Source organism: Vombatus ursinus, unplaced genomic scaffold (assembly GCF_900497805.2).
Source record: "Vombatus ursinus unplaced genomic scaffold, bare-nosed wombat genome assembly UNPS02008267.1, whole genome shotgun sequence".
NCBI lineage: Eukaryota > Metazoa > Chordata > Mammalia > Diprotodontia > Vombatidae > Vombatus > Vombatus ursinus.
The window spans coordinates 113,937-133,593 of NW_020948045.1; the positions used below are offsets into that span (position 1 = coordinate 113,937).

The 19,657-nt window shown below is 34.0% G+C and overlaps 1 protein-coding gene across 2 annotated transcripts in view; it reads right to left on the bottom strand.

Annotated features, from left to right (window-relative positions):
- The window catches only part of LOC114034148 (TBC1 domain family member 12-like), a 128,908-nt gene that overhangs the window by 68,489 nt on the left and 40,762 nt on the right, over positions 1–19,657 (bottom strand). For both annotated transcript variants that reach the window (XM_027849754.1, XM_027849753.1), the window contains exon 2: positions 8,445–8,568. In XM_027849754.1, the coding sequence (XP_027705555.1) occupies positions 8,445–8,568 (124 nt within the window). The remainder of the gene's footprint in view (positions 1–8,444; positions 8,569–19,657) is intronic.

The following is a 19,657-nucleotide window of genomic DNA, read 5'->3' on the forward strand; positions in this document are numbered from 1 at the left end:
TTGTCCCCTTTGTACATTCTTCATCCAGGTCACACCCACTAAACTATGAGTGTCCCCTCTCCTAGGCTCTGTCCTAAGCACCCTTCTCTGTTCACTCTAAACCATTTCACTTTGTGATTTCATCAGCTCCCCTGTTCAGATATCTTCTCTATTAAGAACATTCAGACATCCATGTATCCAGCCCTAATCTCTCTCCAGAGTTCCAATGTCATGCCAAATGTTTTTCAGTCATCTCAAATATGATATGTTAAACAAAGAACTCGTTATTTATTTTTCCTCCCAAGCCCTCCCTCTTCCAAGCTTCTTTATTATTGTGGTAGGCACCATTATCCCTAGTCATGAGGCTTGCAACCTCAGTGTCATCCTCAACTCTTCATTCACACTCACCCCAATAACTGCCAAGTCTTGTTGTGTCTACACAACACCTCTCATATATGTTCCCTTTCTGTCTACTCACATAGCCACTACCCTAATTCAGGGTCTTACCACCTTACACCTGGACTATTGTAATAGTCTTCTAATAGGTCTCCATACCTCAAATCTTTCTCTATTACAATCCATCTTCCACTCAACTTGCCAAGGTGACTTTCCTAAAGCATATGTCTGACCATGTTATTCCTACGTCCATAAGTTATATATAATAACAATAAAAAGTTGTAGTTTCATGTTTCATTCTTTTACTGTTCTATTACATTACAAATGATAATTTCTGGTTTTGTCAAGTTCATTATAAAAATACTTTTTAAAAAGTTTAACAGAGTAGGTACACAAGACCCAGAATCCATCAACCCATAGTAGCAGAGTGTTGACAAATCCAAGGACTACAACTACTCAGTTAAGGATAAGATATCTGATAAAAACTGAGAGGAAATCTGGAAAACAGTCTGGCATAAATTAAATATACACCAACATCTAAAATCATATACCACAATAAGTTCCAAATGAACACATGACTTAAAAAATAAAAAGTCATATTAAGACAAAGTTAGAAATCAGGAAATAAGGTATCTTTTACAGTATGGAAAAGGGAAGGATTCTTGACCAAATAAGGGTTAGAAAGGATCACGGGGAATAAAATGCATAAATTTGATTAGAAAACCCTGAAAAGATTTTGCACAAACAAAATCAAAGCAATTAGAATTAGGAGGGAAACATTTAAATGGGAAAAATATTTGTAGCAAATTTCTATAACAACGGTCTTATATTCAAAACATACAGGGAATGATTCAAACATAAGTGAACAAGTGCCATTCCACAACAGATAAATGGACAAACGACACGAACAAGTAATTTCCAAAAGAAGAAAGGCAAATAATTTAAAACTATAAGAGGGGCAGCTAGGTGGTACAGTGGAGAGCTCCAACCTTGGAGTCAGGAGGCCCTGAGTTCAAATCTGGCCTAAGACACGTAACACTTACTAGCTGTGTGACTCTGAGCAAGTCACTTAACCCTGATTGCCCCACCAAAAAGCAAAACAAATAAATACATAAATACATACATACATACATACATACATACATACTAGGGGCAGCTAGATGGCGCAGTGGATAAAGCTCTGGCCTTGGAGTCAGGAGGACCTGAGTTTAAATCCAGCCTCAGACACTTGACACTTACTAACTATGTCACCCTGGGCAAGTTACTTAATACTGATTGCCTCACCCCCTCCCCCCCCAAAAAAAACTGTAAGAAAAAAAGATGCAAATCAATAGATTTGCATCAAGAGAAAACAAATTAAAACAATTCTAAGGTTTTATTCCACACCTATCAGATGAGCAAAGATGTTTAAAAAAGGAAAATGAATGTTGTTGCAGAGGCAATGGGAGGATAGGCACACTAATACAATTATGGTGGTGCTGTGAAGTGGTTCAACCATTCTAGAAGGCAATTTTGAAATATTCCCAAAAAGTCACTAAGAGTATATACCCACTGACCAATTGATATTACTAGATTTATGGCCAAAGAGATCCAAGAAAGAAGAAAAGGACCAAAATGCACAAAAATATTTATAGTAACTTTTTTAAATTGTAAGAAAATTAAAAAAAAAAAACTAGAAACTAAAGGAATGTCCATCTATTAAGCTAAACAAATTATGCTACAGGAATATAAGAGAATATTATTGTACCATAATAAATGACAAAAGAGACAGACTCAGAGAAAGTTAAGAGAAATTGTGTCAACTAATAAAGAATGAAATGAGCAAAACCAGGAGAAAAAAATTATATAATGATGAAAACAATGCACAAGAAAACAACTGCGAAAGTTAAAATCTATGATAAATGCAATGATCAATCATCATTCCAAAAGACTGAAGAAGAATTATGCTTCTTTCCCCTTGGCAGAGAGGTAATATACTAGAAGTACAGAATGAAGCAGATGATATATTTTTTAATAAAAAAATTAAATTTCCCATATTTTTATTTCATTAAATAATTCTGTTACATATTAAAAATTTTTTTACCATTCTTTTTTTTCAATTTTGAGTTCCAAATTCTCTCCTTCCCTTCCCTGCCCTCCTCCTTGAAAATGCAAGCAATTTGATATAATTATACATGTGAAGTCACACAAAATATTATTTCCATATCAGCCATGCTGCAAAAGAAAACACAAACAAAAAAAAAAAACAAGAAAGCAAAAAAAGTATGTGGCGTTCAGATTCCATTAGTTCTTTCTCTGAAGGTGTATAGCATTTTTCGTTCAGAATTATCTTAGATCATTGTATTGATCAGAATAGCCAAGTCATTCATAGTTGATCATCGTACAATATTGCTGTTACTGTGTACCGTGTACAATGATCTCCTGGTTCTGCTCACTTCACTTTGTATCAGTTCATTTAAGTCTTCCCAGGTTTTTCTGAAACCAGATGATATACACTTTTTCAGATAATGTCAGTGTATAGATTTGTTCTGTATTATTATGCTTATTTATTACAAAAGAGGGCTTTTATTTCTCTTGGTGGGAAGAAAATCTGGGGAAGAACTAAAGGGCAGTGGTAGTCAATAATTTTTTTGTAAAAGGAAACTATTGATGAATCACTGAAAAAAAATTTCTATGGAGAAACGAACAGAAGTTCCAAATGAGGCAGAGGCCGTGTTGGATCTACCATATTAAATTTGACATATACCAAAAGATAAAAAAAAAAAAAAAAAAAAACAACCAAACAAACCAAAACTGGAGTTTTACAGCTTAATATGTAGTACCCTTTTCTGTTTTCCTTTGAATGGGTAAAATGATCATGTTTGTTGATATTTGTCAAGAAACAAAATTTTTTTTAAAGAAAAAAGATGGACTTGACTAATAGATGTCCACAAACATTTATTAAGGCACTGGGGATTCAAACATTTTTAAACTTCATAGCACTTAGACTCTAGCAATTGATCTTCCACTGGAATAATGTAAACAGAAAATGTAACTCAAGATGGAATACGATGAGGCAAAAGTTAGACCCAGACAAAACGCTTTTTAAAAATTTGAGGAAAAGAATACTACTTAATTGGTCAAGATCATGGAAAGCTCCATGGAGGAAATAGCACTGGTCCAAATCCTCAAAGGAAAGAGATTTCTCAAAGGTAGAGACATGAGAGTGCATTCTAAGGGGGCAGCAAAGAGTATGCTGAACTTGAGGAACAGGCAACAATCCAGTTTGACAGGAATGTAGGTGGATAGTACAGGGGTATGCAGAATTACTTTTGATATTTGGGAAGATAATGGCATAACTACTTCTACAACTTTTAGAGATAAAGCAAAAAAGGTAGAAGTCTGGGTTAAGTCCTGATGTCTGGGTGAAGGATAGGACTTTAATGATGAGTAGTAAGTAAGGTAAGGATTTAGGTGGAAAGAGCCTTCTACTGATAAAAAAAAAAAAATCAAATAAGATTGAAGGGAACAATCTGTTTAGGATTATCAGAATAAGTTGGCCATTCTTTCTCTTGATTTTTGCCAGAATTTTGTTATTAAGAGGGAAGGAAGGAAAAGTATACCTCAGAATCTAAGATCAGTCAAGGTCCTCTGATTCACTAGCTATGCAAGCAAATCTGTGGCCTCTTTGGCCCAAGCATTTTGCTATCCCTTTGAATAGCAAAGGAGGAACAGAAAACACAGAGGCTACTCTGATCCAGTGCCCAGCACCAAAGAAAGAATAAAAAGTGCCCCCTTGCTAGATGATGCAACTAGAAAACAACCAAAGTGGCCTTTCAATTAGATGAAGATTATTTTCTTGTTTGCCAGAATCTCTCTAAAGCATCTTATGGCAATCCTGGTGGCCCTTCTTTGTTCTAAAATGCTGATATGGATACTCTGGCAAGCATTAATATTTCAACAAAAGGTCAACTTGACTTTTTATAGATAGATACATATATACATACACACACATACATACATATATACTAATACTTTAGGCACCAATAAAATAAATCCTTTGGTGACTAGAATATTTGACCATAGATTTTTCGATGGTGTTGTTTACCTATTACTTCCAATACACAAGCTAAAATATGGATTAAAACATGTTCTGATTAGTATAATCATATTATAACTTTAAAGAAAGATAATTTCAGAACAAAGGTTTACCTGAAAACAGGAAAAGTACTCATCCCTGGAAATCAAATTTAGTGACTGGCAGAAATAGTACAAGCTTTCTGGATACCAGTTATTTTATTGATTCAATCTCTCAGAACATTATTCAGAACATGAAAGGTTCCTCCAGGAGTAGTATCGTGAAAAAAATTTGCCATGTAATCACCACTTTTGATTTGTTTTTATAACATTAAAGATATAAGTACACAAACTGTGGCTAGACACAAAGAAGTTAGCTTATCAGAAAAAAACTGGTTGTCAATTCAGCATGATGTAAAGACAAGATCAATCCAGCGTTACGGAGGCTCAATCACAAAGTAAGCTGCAGAAGTATATTATTATCAAGCTAATCTGAAGTCGTCCTCACAACTACTCAGGTGTAGATGGAAATTCTTAGATTTTAATTTGGAAAATAACCAAAAGCCTGGTTTGGATGAACTTTAATCTAGCCAGGTATTGTTTATAATTAATAGATACAATTTGTAACATGGCTCACCCACCCGTTCAAAAACAGGCCAAAAGAAGGAATTTCACACCTGTAAGAGAGAACATGCGAAAATCCCCATAAAATGATAACACTGACAGGTAGGACTCGGGAATCAATCTTCAGAAGATAGTAAATTATATGGTTTTAGTTTCCATCCTAGCCTTAAGATGATCTATTTTACTAATATTTTTTAGTGGTAATGTAAAATAAAGATAGCCATTCAATAAGACTTGTGATAGAAATTAAAAGGATTTTTAACCCACAAATGTCAATTCAATTCAACTAAATACAAAGTTTAGATAAGACATACTACTTCGTGAAGCTTACAGTTTATAAAGGGTTATGACCCAGATAAAGGTAACTATAATGCAAAATGTACAATGTGCATGAGAGAATCATACACAAAGCACTACTCATTCTGTGAATCAGGTATGTACCTGCAAAGTCAGTATACAAAAATGCAGAGTAAGTCAAATCTTATTTTTTCCATTTACTTTATATACATAAATAGCTTACACTAATATAGTAGTGTTTTAACATTTGCAAAGTTTTGTGTGTGTGTGTGTGTGTGTGTGTGTGTGTGTGTGTGTGTAAATCTGAGACTCATTTAATAACCCTGTGAGTTAGACATTACGATTATCACCCCCATCTTACATATGAGGAAAACAAGGCTCAGGGAGGTTATGTAATTTGCCTTTATTTTTCACAGTAAGAGACTATGGTAGGACTTGTACTCAGGTCTTCCTTGCACCAAGTCTGGCACTCTATTAGGCCATGCTAAGAATGACATTTAGTGCATTAAACATTTAAGCATCTGCTTTAAGAGAAATCTAATGAAATGCTCATTCTAATCTACTTTTACCTTAACTTTGACTATTGTCACCATTAAGAGATCACAAATGAGATGGTAAAAAAAAGCGCAAAGTTTTCTAGCCATGAATATATTCAGGTGTACCACACTTTTCCAGACAAAGCAAAGAGAATTCCTCACCTCTGTTACAGTTGTTTTCTCTTTGAGATCCTAGTTTTCTTCACTTCCTATGGGCTCAATAACACAAGACTTTGTGTTGAAACTTACCATATTCACTCCTCTCTTCTTGGTTGTTTTAGAGGTAATTTCATTTTCAATTAGTTTTTCAGTTGTAAGCTCCACCCCCCCCCCAAGCTTTTCAACCCCAGGAAATACCTATTAAACTGATAAAATTATCACATTACACTGCAGAGAGGAGAATACAACAATTTATAAAACCATCAACTGAAAAATACATGTCTAGAAAGACAAATATATGAAAAAGAAGGAAGATGCACAACTAGGGAGATGACAGGAATTGAAGAAAAAGGAGAAATACTGAGGGAAAGGGAAAAGGAAAGATATTCTCAATCTTAGTATTGCCTACCTGGTGCAAGCAAAAAATACTCTGAAACCAATAAGAGAAGAAAAATGAAAGATATATGCCAGAACCTACTGTACAAGTAATACAAGTCATTCAGTTTCACAGACCAAGTCTCTACCCATGGCTACAAGAAAGACAACAACATATGAGAGAAGGTTACTCCCAAAGGAAAGCTTTGTACCGGAAACTGAGGTTAGTAAAAGAAATGTGCCATTTTGGTAAGGACCAAAAAAAAAAAAAAAAAAAAAAAATGGACAGCACTTTTTAACGATCCCTTAGCAATTCTTCTATCTCTCTTTCGCACATATGGAAAACAGTAATTTGAGCAAGGATGAATCAGTCCAGAAATAAAGACAGTAATCCTTTGCTTTATAATTTTCAAATCGCTAATATAAAATCTGTGAGCAAAAAACAGAATGTGAAATCCTGTCTTTTGGAAAAAAAAAAGCTGATGAAAGGAATGCAATTTGTCTACAAATACAGATAGTTATAGTTTATGACATATGTGATTTAGAGTAGAGAAATGTCATTACAATAGGTTAGATTCCGATGAGGAATAAAAATATATGCACACATACTTAAAACATAGTATCCTATGTCAAAGAATGCTGGCACAATAAGACCCTGGTAAATCCAGACCCAAGTCCTTAATCTTGTCCCTGGACGAGTCACTTGGCGGAGTGGACAGCCAGCCAAAGAGAGTCATCAGTAATTTCCCAAACAGGAATGACTTTATTAAAAAGTCAATGAGTTTTAAGCACCTGCAATTATAAATTTGTCTCCATGATTTTAAAGATTTGACTCTTCAAAAAATAATTTAAATGCATTTTAATATCATATACCAATAATTTCCCTTACCAAGAGAAATCAGATGGACCTTTTAAGCAACTAAGGGAGCAGTCCTATGAATCTTGTAACAAAGAAAATTAATTTTCAATTTGTGCTAATTCACCCTTTTGGGTAAATTTTGGCATACTGAACTGGGTTAAATCAGAGTACAACTATAATTAGAAGTAGATGTATTTTTTATATTTCCTTGTGATAAAAATCACTTGAACTCAGAGACTACAGATTATTCATTCCCTGATGTCTCCTGGGATTCTACGGCTTCCAGAGTTCAGGGCTATATTGTCTTACTATTAAGTAGCACAATATTAAGAAGTGAAGGTAGAACTCAAAGGTAAGCCTGAAATTATTGAGATCATATGGTCTCAGGGATATTTAAAGAAAAGTCTAACCAACTGTAAATCATAAAGAAGAGTTTGTATGACTGCTCAGTTTCCCTTGTGGGTTAGAAGAATGCCTAGGACACCAAAGTCACCAAAGAGGGATGAAGTGCAGCTGACTATGTCTCATTGTATTTGGCTTGTACTATGTTGTTAGTGTTTTACAAATACCAAACACTAGAAAATCCTCATTCCTGAGGCCAGGCTTAATGAGAAACCAGATGTAGATGAGTGGAAAAAACGTTTATTTAGGCTCACGAAAATCAATGTGGAGTACAAATCCTGGCTCTTCCAATTAAGTTGCCAAAATTTTAGAAAGGAAAAAATATTCATTATATATACATACATATATATACACATACATATATATACATACATATATATACACATACATATATACGTATATACATACATATATACATATACATATATACATATATACACACACACACATATATATATATAGTTAGGCAATTGGGGTTAAGTAACTTGCCCAGGTTCACACAGCTAGTGTCAAGTGTTTGGTCTCAGGCCGGATTTGAACTCAGGTCCTCCTGACTTCAGGGCCAGTGCTCTATCCACTGTGCCACCTAGCTGCCCCAATATTCCTATTTTTTAAGTATTAACTCTTTCATATAAATAATTACACAGACTTGAAACTGAATTGAGAAGGACAGTATAAAAGTAAGAGCACTGTTAACAGCATATCTAAAGGCGTATCTTTTGTTAAGTTGGGACAAACCACATGGATATATCAAGTCTTACCTGCTGAATAATTTTAGAAGCCTTCTGCAGATTCTCTCTGGGTGGGACTTTACCAAATAACTTCCAGCCAGGAGCACTATGGACAGCAGATTTCAGTTCCTTTGTCCTTTTTGGAAAAAAATTTCTGAAACACAGAAAAGTTACATGAATTTTTTTTCTGACTGAAAATCATGTAATACACAAACAAAAAACAACCAAATGTTTGTGTTCACATGGCAAGAACAAAATTTTCTAAGAACAGTTAGGGTTACAGTTTATACTACTGAGATTCTACATAACTTGAGAACTACTTACAATCAAGTTATCTGTGCTAGTGAAAAGGTCAATTAAAATAATCCTCTTTGAAATAAATGTGTTTTAAATTTATCTTTGAATATGACTTTGTCTGATATTGTAGAAATTTAGAATATTTTTAACAAAATAAGGAACTGATAAGTCAGTGGAACTGGAAAGCTTTCTAACTTCCCAAGACTGCCCTTCTAAGGAACTCTCTCTACTCCTACTAGCCTTTACATATTTGGAGCAGAAAATCTTTTTCATATTTATGCCCCCAAAACTTACATTTCCTCTAGTGTCAAATGCATAAAGAGAAGCTAATTAAAATTTTTAAGTTTTAAAATGTTCTACTGATTCCCTACAAATGTTATGCAAAATGGAAAGTCAATTTGTGGGACCTCCCCGTGTAAGAATTCTCTCCACGAATGCAGACTACAGCTCATCTATTACTTAATAAATAAAGGAAAGGTGGCTTGAAGCATACTGAGGATAAGTGAACTGCTCACAAAATTAGTGTCAATGGGAGGATTTGAACCCAAGTCTTTCTGACTCCCAAGTCTAGCACTATATGCAATATAACACAGTGCTTCTATGTTGGTAGACAGAGTTCCCTTTGCAACAAAAAGAACTGAGAAATTTATAGAAAGAGAAATATCATATACAGTAATAGCCAAATTTACCTAATATTTGGGCATTTTACCTACCAAAACATACACCGTGTCTATATCTAGAACCCACATGAACCAAAAAAAAATCATTTTTTGACATAATTATTAAACAAGTATATGAGGTGAAGTCTGTGCATATAGTTAACCTAGATTTTATCAAAACATGTCCCAAATACTATTTCATACTATTCTTATAGAGAAGATGGAGAGATATAGATTACAAAATAATACAATCAGAAGATGGTAGATTAAGGCAGGAATTATTGAGCTCATCTAAATTCTCCCACAGACTTAGGTTAAAGAGAGAATAACATACACATCTAGAAGAGTGACAAAAATGTCTTCTAAATCTATAAAGAACTGGGAAAACAGGGCAAAGGATAAGGCAAGGACTTTACAAGGGTATGTAGATCAAGAAGTGTGGGGGGAGAGGATAAGGGAGGGATTTTTTAAAAGGGTGCGGATTAGGGAAGTAGTGGTAGAAGCAAATCAGACTTGTGAGGAGGGATAGGGTAAAAATAGAGGATGAGAAGGATAATAGTGAGGAAAAATAGGATGGAGGGAAATAGACAAATAGTAATTATAACTTTGAAAGTGAATGGGATGAATTCACCCATAAAATGGAAACAGATAGCAGAATGGATTAAAATCAGGATCCAACAATATGTTGTTTACAAGAAAAACATTTAAAAATGAGACATATGCAAAAGTTAATAATTATTATTATAATTAATAAATAAGAAATAAAGCTATGTTTAAAGCCAATGCAAAAAAAAAAAAAAAAGCCAGGGTAGCAATCATGATCTCAAAGTTAAAGCTAAAATAGATTTAATTCAAAGAGATAAACAAGGAAACTACATTATGAAAAAAAGAATCATAGACAATGAAGCAATATCAGTACTAAACCAAATGCACCAAATGCTATAACATCAAAATTTTTAAAGGAAAAGTTAAATGAATTACAGGTAGAAATAAATAGCTACACCATAATAATGGGAGGCATTTACTTCCCCCTCTCAGAATTAGATAAATCTAACAAAAAAAAATAAATAAGAAAGAAGTCAAGGGGGTGAATATAATCTTACATAAGCTAGATATGATAGATATCTAGAGAAAACTGAATGTGAATATATATACCTTTTCCTAAGTGGTACGTGGTAGCTTTAAAAAAAAAAACTGACTACATAGTAGGGCATAAAAACTTTACAGTTAAATGCAGAAAAGGAATATTAAATGCATCCTTTTCAGATCACAAAATAATAAAATTATATTCAATAAGAGACCATGGAAACACAGATTAAAAATTAATTGGAGACTAAACAACCTAATCTTAAAGAATAAGTGGGTTAAAAAACAAATCATAGAAACAATCAATAATTTCATCAAAAAGAATAATAAAAATGAGACAACATACCAAAACCTACGGGATGCAACAAAAGTGGTAATGAGAGGAAAATGTATAACTCTAAATGCTTACATCAATAAAATAAAGAAAGAACAGACCAATGAATTGGGTGTATAATTTAAAAAACTAGAAAAGGGATAAATTAAAAATCCCCAATTAAATACCAAACTGGAAATCCTAAAAATTAAAAGTGAGATTAATAAAACTATGTAAGCAAACCACTGAATTAATAAATAAAATTAGGAGTTGGTTTTGTGGGGGAAAAAAACAGTAAAATAGCTAAATCATTGGTTAATATGATTTTTTTTAAGAAGATGAAAGAAAACCAAATCACTAGTATTAAAAATGAAAAGGGTGACTATATCACTAATGAAGATGAAATCAAAGCAATCATTAGGAGTTATTTTGCCCAAGTATATACCAATAAATTTAACAATTAAAATGAAATAGATGAATGTTTACAAAAATATAAATTAACTAGACTAACAGAAAAGGAAATAGAATATCTAAATCTAAACCTATTTTAGAAAATGAAATTGAACAGGCCATAATTGAACTTCCTAAGGAAAAAGCATCAGGACCAGATGGATTTACAAGTCAATTCTACCAAACATTTAAAGATCAACTAATTCTAATATTAAATAAATTATTTAGAATAATAGGCAAAAGAGTTCTCTCAAACTCCTTTTATGAAACCAATATAGTACTAATACCTCAACCAGGAAGAGCCAAAATAGAGGGAAAAAAATATAGACCAATTTCATTAATAAATATAGATGCAAAAATCCTAAATAAAATCCTAGTTAGAAGCTACAACAATATATTACAAAGAGTATACACTGTGACCAAGTGGGATTATACCAGAAATTCAGGGATGGTTTAACATAAGGAAATCTATTAACATAATCAATTATATCAATAACAAAAGTAACAAAAATCATATGATTATATCAATAAATGCAGAAAAAGCTTTTGATAAATTACAACACTCATTTCTATTAAAAAACACTTGAAAGCATAGGCATAAATGGATTTTGCCTTAAAATGACAAGAAGCACTTACCTAAAACCATCAACAAACATTAATTGTAATGGCAATAAACTAGAAGCCTTCCCAATAAGATCATGGTGAAACAGGGATGTCCATTATCACCAATATTATTCAATATTGTATTAGAAATGCTAACAATAGCAATAAGAGAAGAAAAAGAAACTGAAGGAATCACAATGGGCAATGAGGTAATAAAACTCTTTTTTTGCAGGCAATACGATGATATACTTGGAAAATCCTAAAGATTCAACTAAAATTAGTGGAAATCATAATTTTAGTAAAGTAGCAGGATCTAAAATAGACCCACATAAATCATCAGCATTTCTATATATCACCAATAAAACTCTGCAAGAAGAGATAGTAAAAGATACTCCATTTAAAACAACTGTAGATAGTATAAAACACCTGGGAGTATACCTACCAAAACAAACCCAGGAACTAACTATATGAACATAACTGTAAAACATTTTTTATACAAATAAAGTCAGATTTAAATAACTGGAGAAATACCGATTGTTGCTCATGGGCAAAGCCAATATAACAAAAATGACAATTTTACCTAAACTAATTTATTTATTCAATGCCAACCCAATTCAATTACCAAAAAAAAAAAAATTTTTTTTTACTGAGCTAAAAATAATAAAATTCATTTGGAAGAACAAAAGGTCAAGAATATCAAAGAAATTAATGAATAAAAATATAAAGGAAGGAGGTTTAATAGCACTAGATTGTAAACTATATTAAAAAGCAGTAATTATCAAAACTACCTGGTACTAGCTAAGAAACAGAAAGGTAGATCAGTGAAACAGAAAAGACATACAATAACACAATAACAAATGATTATAGTAACCTTGTGTTTGACAAATGCAAAGCTTTTGGGATAAGAATTCATTATTTGGTAAAAAGTAGTCTGGCAGAAATTGGGCATAGACCAATATCTTACAACATGTACCAAGATATGGTCAAACTGGACACATGACCTAGATATAAAGGTTGATATCACAAGAAAATCAGAAGAATTTGGAACATATTACCTATCAGACTTATGGATAGAATAATATACTAATAAAAAAGAGATAAAGAGCACTGTGAGATATAAAATGGATAATTTCTATTACATTAAATTATAAAAGGTATGTACAAATAAAACCAAACATAGCCACGATTAGAAGGAAAGCAGAAAATTGGGGGAAATTTTTACAGTTTCTAAGATAAAGGTCTTATTTCTCATATATATAAAGAACTTTGTCAAATTTATAAGAATACAAATCATTCCCAATTGATAGATGGTCAAAGGATATGAACAGGCAGTTTTCCAATGTAGAAATCAAAACTATATTAATATGAAAAAATGTTCTAAATCATTACTGATTAGAGAAATGCAAATTAAAACAACTTTGAAATATCATCTTATCCCTATCAGATTGGCTAAAACAACAGAAGGGGAAAGTGACAAATGTTGGAAGGGAAATGGAAAAACTGGGACACTAACTCACTGGTGATGGAACTGTGAACTGATCCAACCATCTTGTAGAGCAATATGGAATTATACCCAAAGAGCTATACAAATGTGTATACATACCCTTTTACCCAGCAATACCACTAAGATCTAAATAAGGTCTGTTTCCCAAGGTGATTAGAGACAGAGGAAAGGACCTTATATCCTAAAATACTTATAGCAGCTCTCTTTGTGGTGGCAAAGAATTGGAAATTGAAGGAATGCCCATCAATTGGGGAATGGCTCAACAAGTCACGGGGTATGATTGTTATGGCATACTACTGTACCCTAAGAAATTATGAGCTGTCTGATTTTAGAAAAACATGGAAAGACTTGCATGAAATAATGAAAAGTGAAATGAACAGAACCAAGAAAATGTTTTATACAGTAGCAGCAATATTGTTCTAAGAACTCTGAACAACTAAGTCGCTTTGAGTATTATAAATGCTCAACTCAACTACAAAGAACTTATGGCCTTGTGCTATTTAACATTTTTATCAATGACTTGAATAAATGCATAAATCGTATGCTCATGAAATCTGCAGATGATGTAAAGCTAGGAGGAATAGCTAACACAGTAGATGACAGCATCTATCTCGACAAGCTATAACAGAGTTAAATCTAACAAGATGTAATCTCCCCACAATGCCACAATGAGTTTATTTTCCCCACAATGAGTTTATTTTCCATCTACTCTGTCAATCGATCAACAAGAATTGATTTAAGTGCTTACTATATTGCCACCACTTTTGAAATGCAGTTGCTTGGAAGATGGAAGTAACTTAGGATTTGGAGATCCCAGATCCCTTCTCCCCCTCCAATACTCCATCTAGCTTAGAGATGTACCACTATACTAGGCCATACAAAGAACCACCTCTAGATTCTGTTATTCAACACAGAAATCCACAGAGAGTCCCTGAGTCCTATAGGGGATCCTGGAACGGACAAGACAGGGTAAACGAACAGCCAAGGACAGAAGGCAAAGCTTCAGAAGATGCTCCTGGAGCCTTCAGGGCAGTCCCGTGTACTCCCTGCCTGAGTTCCTCAGCATTCAAGCTGTATTAACCAGCACCCAAGCTGACAAGGGGGAGATCAAGCTTCCCTGCTAAACCTTTAGCTGGCTACCTAAGTCCAGTAAAGAGCAGCCTCCAGATATTCTAGGCAGTCCAGCCCTAGCTTAGGGTAGGAAGAAGAGGTGGAGTTAGCAGCCTCAGAGACAAAGACCCTAGGAATCAAATCAGATCAGTCCCTGAAGCCTGTACAACAACAGATCAAGCCTCGAGCTCTGTGAAAAGAGGGAATCCCAAGGCAAAACACAGAAGTCCTTTGAAGGAAGGGTCTAATCTAGCCCACATACACGAGTAGGCAAAGCTGTGACCATACCATTCAGTTGTGCAGTGTAGCCAAAGAGCAGGTCTCTCCATTAGCAAAGCAATGTGAGGAAATAACTTGAAATTTAAGATGCCCAAAGATGATAGCAACCCCAAAACAAGTCCAGGCAAAGCCTCAAAGAAAAAAATGACCTGGCCACAGGGGCTACAGGAATACATGGGAAGAAATGAAATAAGAAATACAGGGTGGAGCAGTGGATAGAGCACCGGCCCTGAAGTCAGCAGGACCTGAGTTCAAATCTGACCTCAAACCAAACACTTGACACTAGCTGTGTGACCCTAGGCAAGTCACTTAACCCCAACTGCCTTAAAAAAAAGAAATACAGACTGAAAAAGCTAGAGAGGAAAGAAAACTGACACCTCAGAAGAGACAGTGGAAAATTTCATTCAAGAACTGAATGTCTGATTAGAATGGAACATTATAAAAACAAAATAAAAAATTGAAGAAAAAAAAATAAAATCTAAGAAATAAAAACAACTGACCTGAAAGACAGGCCAAGGAGTAAAAATCTAAGAATTATCAGATTCTGAAAGTTATGATTAGAGAGAAAGTAGATGCCATATTTTAGGAAATTATGAATAAAAGTTGTCTAGAATTCTTAGTACCAGAAAGCAAAGTGAAAAACAGAAAGAATTCACTGGTTACTACAAGAAATCCCCAACTAAAATTCCCAAGAACATAATAACCAAAATTCTGAGCTTTAAGTTCAAGGAAAAAAGACTTCATGAAGCCAAAAAGAGTTCAAATACCAAGAAACTACAATAAAAATATCTTAAGACGTAGCAGCTCCCAATACAAATGAGAGGAGGGCTTACAATATGACAGCATGAGTAAGATTTAGAACCAAAGACAACCTATCTAGCAAAACTAAGTATAACCATAAAGTGAAAAAAAAAGTATACTATTAATGGAAGAGAGGATTTCTAAGCATTGCTGAAGACCAAAACTGAGAAGACACTTGGGAAATGGAAATGCAGGTGGCAAGAGAAACACAGAAAGAGGTGTATGTACACATACATATGTTTGAAAGGGAAGATGAGGATAAATTATTTACAAGTTAATAGAGAGATAAGACAGAACATGATATTTTTAAGACTCAGAAAAAAGTTTAAATGACAGAGGATCTATGGGTGACTATTCTGTTTTAATGATATTAGAAAAAAAAATAGGAAAGGGGACTACCTACATTCATTGCAAAGGAAAAAGGAGAGGAAAGTCATTATTTTACAATAATTCTGTATTAAGATGAAATCACCCAGGAACTATATGAATCTAAATATAAAATACTCTTTGAAGAAATCAAGATGACCTAAATAATTAAAGAAAATACTAATTGCTTACAGGTATATTTAGTCAATATAATAAAAATGACAATCCAAAATTAATCAGTTTGCTCAAGAGCTATATAAATCAAATTCCCAAAAGAATATTTTTCTAGAGTCAGAAAAAATAAGAAGAAAATTCATACCTGGAATGCTCTTCATCACCCACCTTTTACAGAAAGCCCTTCCCAATCTCAATTCCAGTGCCTTCTCTCGCCATTGATTCTTTCCTATTTCTCCTCTAGAGCTTGATTGTGCAATTTGTTTGCATGTTGTCTCCCCCATTTGACTGTGAGCTCCATGAAGGCAGGAACTGTCTCCTTTCTTTCTTTGTATCCTCAATTCTTAGCACATAATAAACATTTAATAAATGTCTACTGACTGACTTGTTATGTTGGAATAGTATAGGGTCCTTCCTGTGGAAGGTAGAGTACAAAAAATTCTGAAATATACTTCTCAGAGTCATTCTCTCTCTCTCATAACCACTTGTGTCAGGAGGCTTGACTCAGTAAACACACTTTGATGTGCTGAGGATGGCTACTAGGAAAGAATGCTTTTATAAGACTACAATCTTATTTGGGATGCCACCACACACACCCCACCACCACCACACCAAATTATCAGCTATAATTTGGTTTTTAACCATGACATAGAGACAATATCCCCTATTTAGTATTATATCTAGAATCCACAAAAATTCCAAACCCCTAACACACTTTGACTCCACTAACATAACTTGGCTGAAGTGAACCTGTTAGGGCAATTAATGACACCATTCCTTTCTCCAGAGAGAAGAATGCAGAGCATGCTATGTAGGGAAAGCACAAGAAGAAATGAAAGAAGCAATACTTTATAGACTTTAGTAAAAAACTGGGGGGAGGGAAGGGGTTCCCAACTATCGAATCCAGGAAACAGCAAGGAATAAATTAGACCACAAATCTAAGGAGCTGAGCTATGCTCAAGGAGAGACACTACAAATGACAGCTACAAACAACGATGACTAACAGCTCATAGAACTTTTTCAAATTCACAAAGCTCTGTACATAATTATCATTTCAATTTGCATAACAACTCTTTCTTCTACTATCTCCATTCCAAACAATAGTCTCAATACATACAAGGTATGTAGAGACAATCTTGAGTTGTCTTATTAACTATACATACACAAAAAATTAGAAATCATTGCCACAAGAACCATCCTCAAATATAAAGGACTGCAATGCTCACATATTATTATACTTCAAAAAAGGTAAAAATATATTTTCTTTAAACAATCACCCAATAAATACACTTGAACCCTCGTACAAAAATGTTAGGGAACTATCTTGTATCAACCTCCATTCAAGTGCTCCTCTGTCATGGTGTGATAGAGATTCTGAATTCTTAGATGCTACTCATACAACATCTGTCTTGTACGTCTGTCACTTGAGATCACTGGAGAAGGGTGAGTGATGGGGCCAATCACGTGTTTTATAAGAGGGGAGGGGACAGCAGCTTACAAAAACCACATATTAATAAGACATGGAAAGGTTATGGTCTGCAGAAGTCCATCTGCAAATTCCACACTGAATACTTAAAATGCTAAAGTGACTATCATGCACAAGATGAAGAACTATTGACAAAATTTCCACTATTTGTGCAAAGTAAATATTAAAAGGATAATCTGGATTTTGAAATTGAATACAAGAAAATGAAACTCAGAATAACTGCAATAATGAATCTTATTCCCAAAAAATGGACAATGAACATACCTTCCTCTTCTAGGCAGAAGAATAGAGATCTATGGGGGCAGAACACTGCATTATATTGTCAGATACAGTGTCTGCATTTGTTGTGTTATTTGTTGTTGTTGTTGTTGTTGTGTTGTTAAAAGGTAAGGTTCTACTCCTGGGAGAGGAATGCAATGAGAAAATAGCAAAAAATTACTGTGATATAAAAACAACAACAACAAAAAAATAACAGTAAGTTTAAAAAAAAAACTAGTGCCAAGAAACATCAATTTATTAAAACTTGTAATAACATTTCATTGTGATGAAGTAAAGTTTCCAAAAGAATCTTACTCTAATTGGTCAGGGAAGAAACTTACAAAAAATATTTGGAGTACAGACAGGAAGCTATCATAGAATTTGGTATAAAATATACTTACTCATTAAGCCATGTAAAGAAGATCAAGGCCCCACCATGATAACTGTAAACAATTTATGTTTCTTGTAATCTTTAGTTATCATTAAAAAGGCTATTCTATGAAAAATCTTAGGTTCTCAGTGTTCAGGCCAACCATACTATAATGGATAATGAGCTGTATTAATTTCTTATGATAGTAAGAAATTTCGTCAAATGTTCGTAGAAATCACAACACAAAAGACAGATTCCTCAACTAGCCCATAAAAGCCCATTTAATTTGGAAGCATAGCAAGTAGAGAGAGAGGAGAGAGGAAAATCTCTGTATACTCACAGAGGTACACACAAATGCATAGATATGGATATGGATATCCCCATATCATATATCCAACACACATATATACAGGGTTACACTTTTTTGGGGGGGTATATTCATTTTTATGGGATTTATTTTCAAACTTGCTTTCTTCATGCTTTGTGACTTTCTCGGACGGAATGTAAAGTGGAATACAGGGACAAATGATAGCAATAAAAAATTATTTTAAAAGTAGAAAAAAAGCACATAGCATTCAGGACTATGGATAAACAAGGGGCATTTCATCTTCCTCCCCCACTTCTATACTAAGTAGCAGCTGAGGGCCACAAGAAGACACGTTGCTGGACAAGGAAGAAGGAAAAACAGCTGCTGATTGAAGACTCCCCTCCCCCATTTCCAAAATCCCCAGAGCTTGGATCCCCACGTCCACAAATGGCAAAACTTCTTAAACTCGTCACTAAGTGGGATGGGGGGAGTGGTATACAACACAGTAACTAAAGTGGTTTGGAAACAATTCTTACTCTCTTACTCCAAATAAAGGCCAAGATAACTGTTCATATGTATGAGAAAATCATTCCTTTAAAAGATGTTGTTAATTTAGATAGATACTGCATGAAGGGACTGAAATAGTCAAGTACTTCCCAACCTTTTTCCAGACATGACATTTTTGAAGTTGCCAGTATATGCATCAGGGGATACTATCCCTTACTGAGGATACATATCCCACCCTTATACTTTCATACTTAATGTTATTTTTTTATACCATGTATCTACACAAAGCAGCCATCTTCCCTTATCTCTCTCACCCATAATCAAGTTCACCCTCTATTTGCTTGGCCAAAAATTAGCAAAGGGCCACCAAGGATGATTAGTCACTGGCTAGGAAATTACAAATCAGATGAATCTGGAAGTCCCTTCCAGCCACATGGTTCATGTGGTTGAGGTAGAAAAGGAAAAAATAAGGGTAGACACATATTAAAAACTTCCTTTTTAGCAAAACTGGAAAAATAATATTTTTCTCTAAAGCTCTTTCCAATAGAAAGGTCCATAAGACAGATCACATAGAAATACAAAAAAGCCCTTAAATAAATAGATTAAGGGTAGTATATACAACCAGCCTTTTAACAAAAAATAACTCCTAATTTTGTTTACATCATTGCCTCCC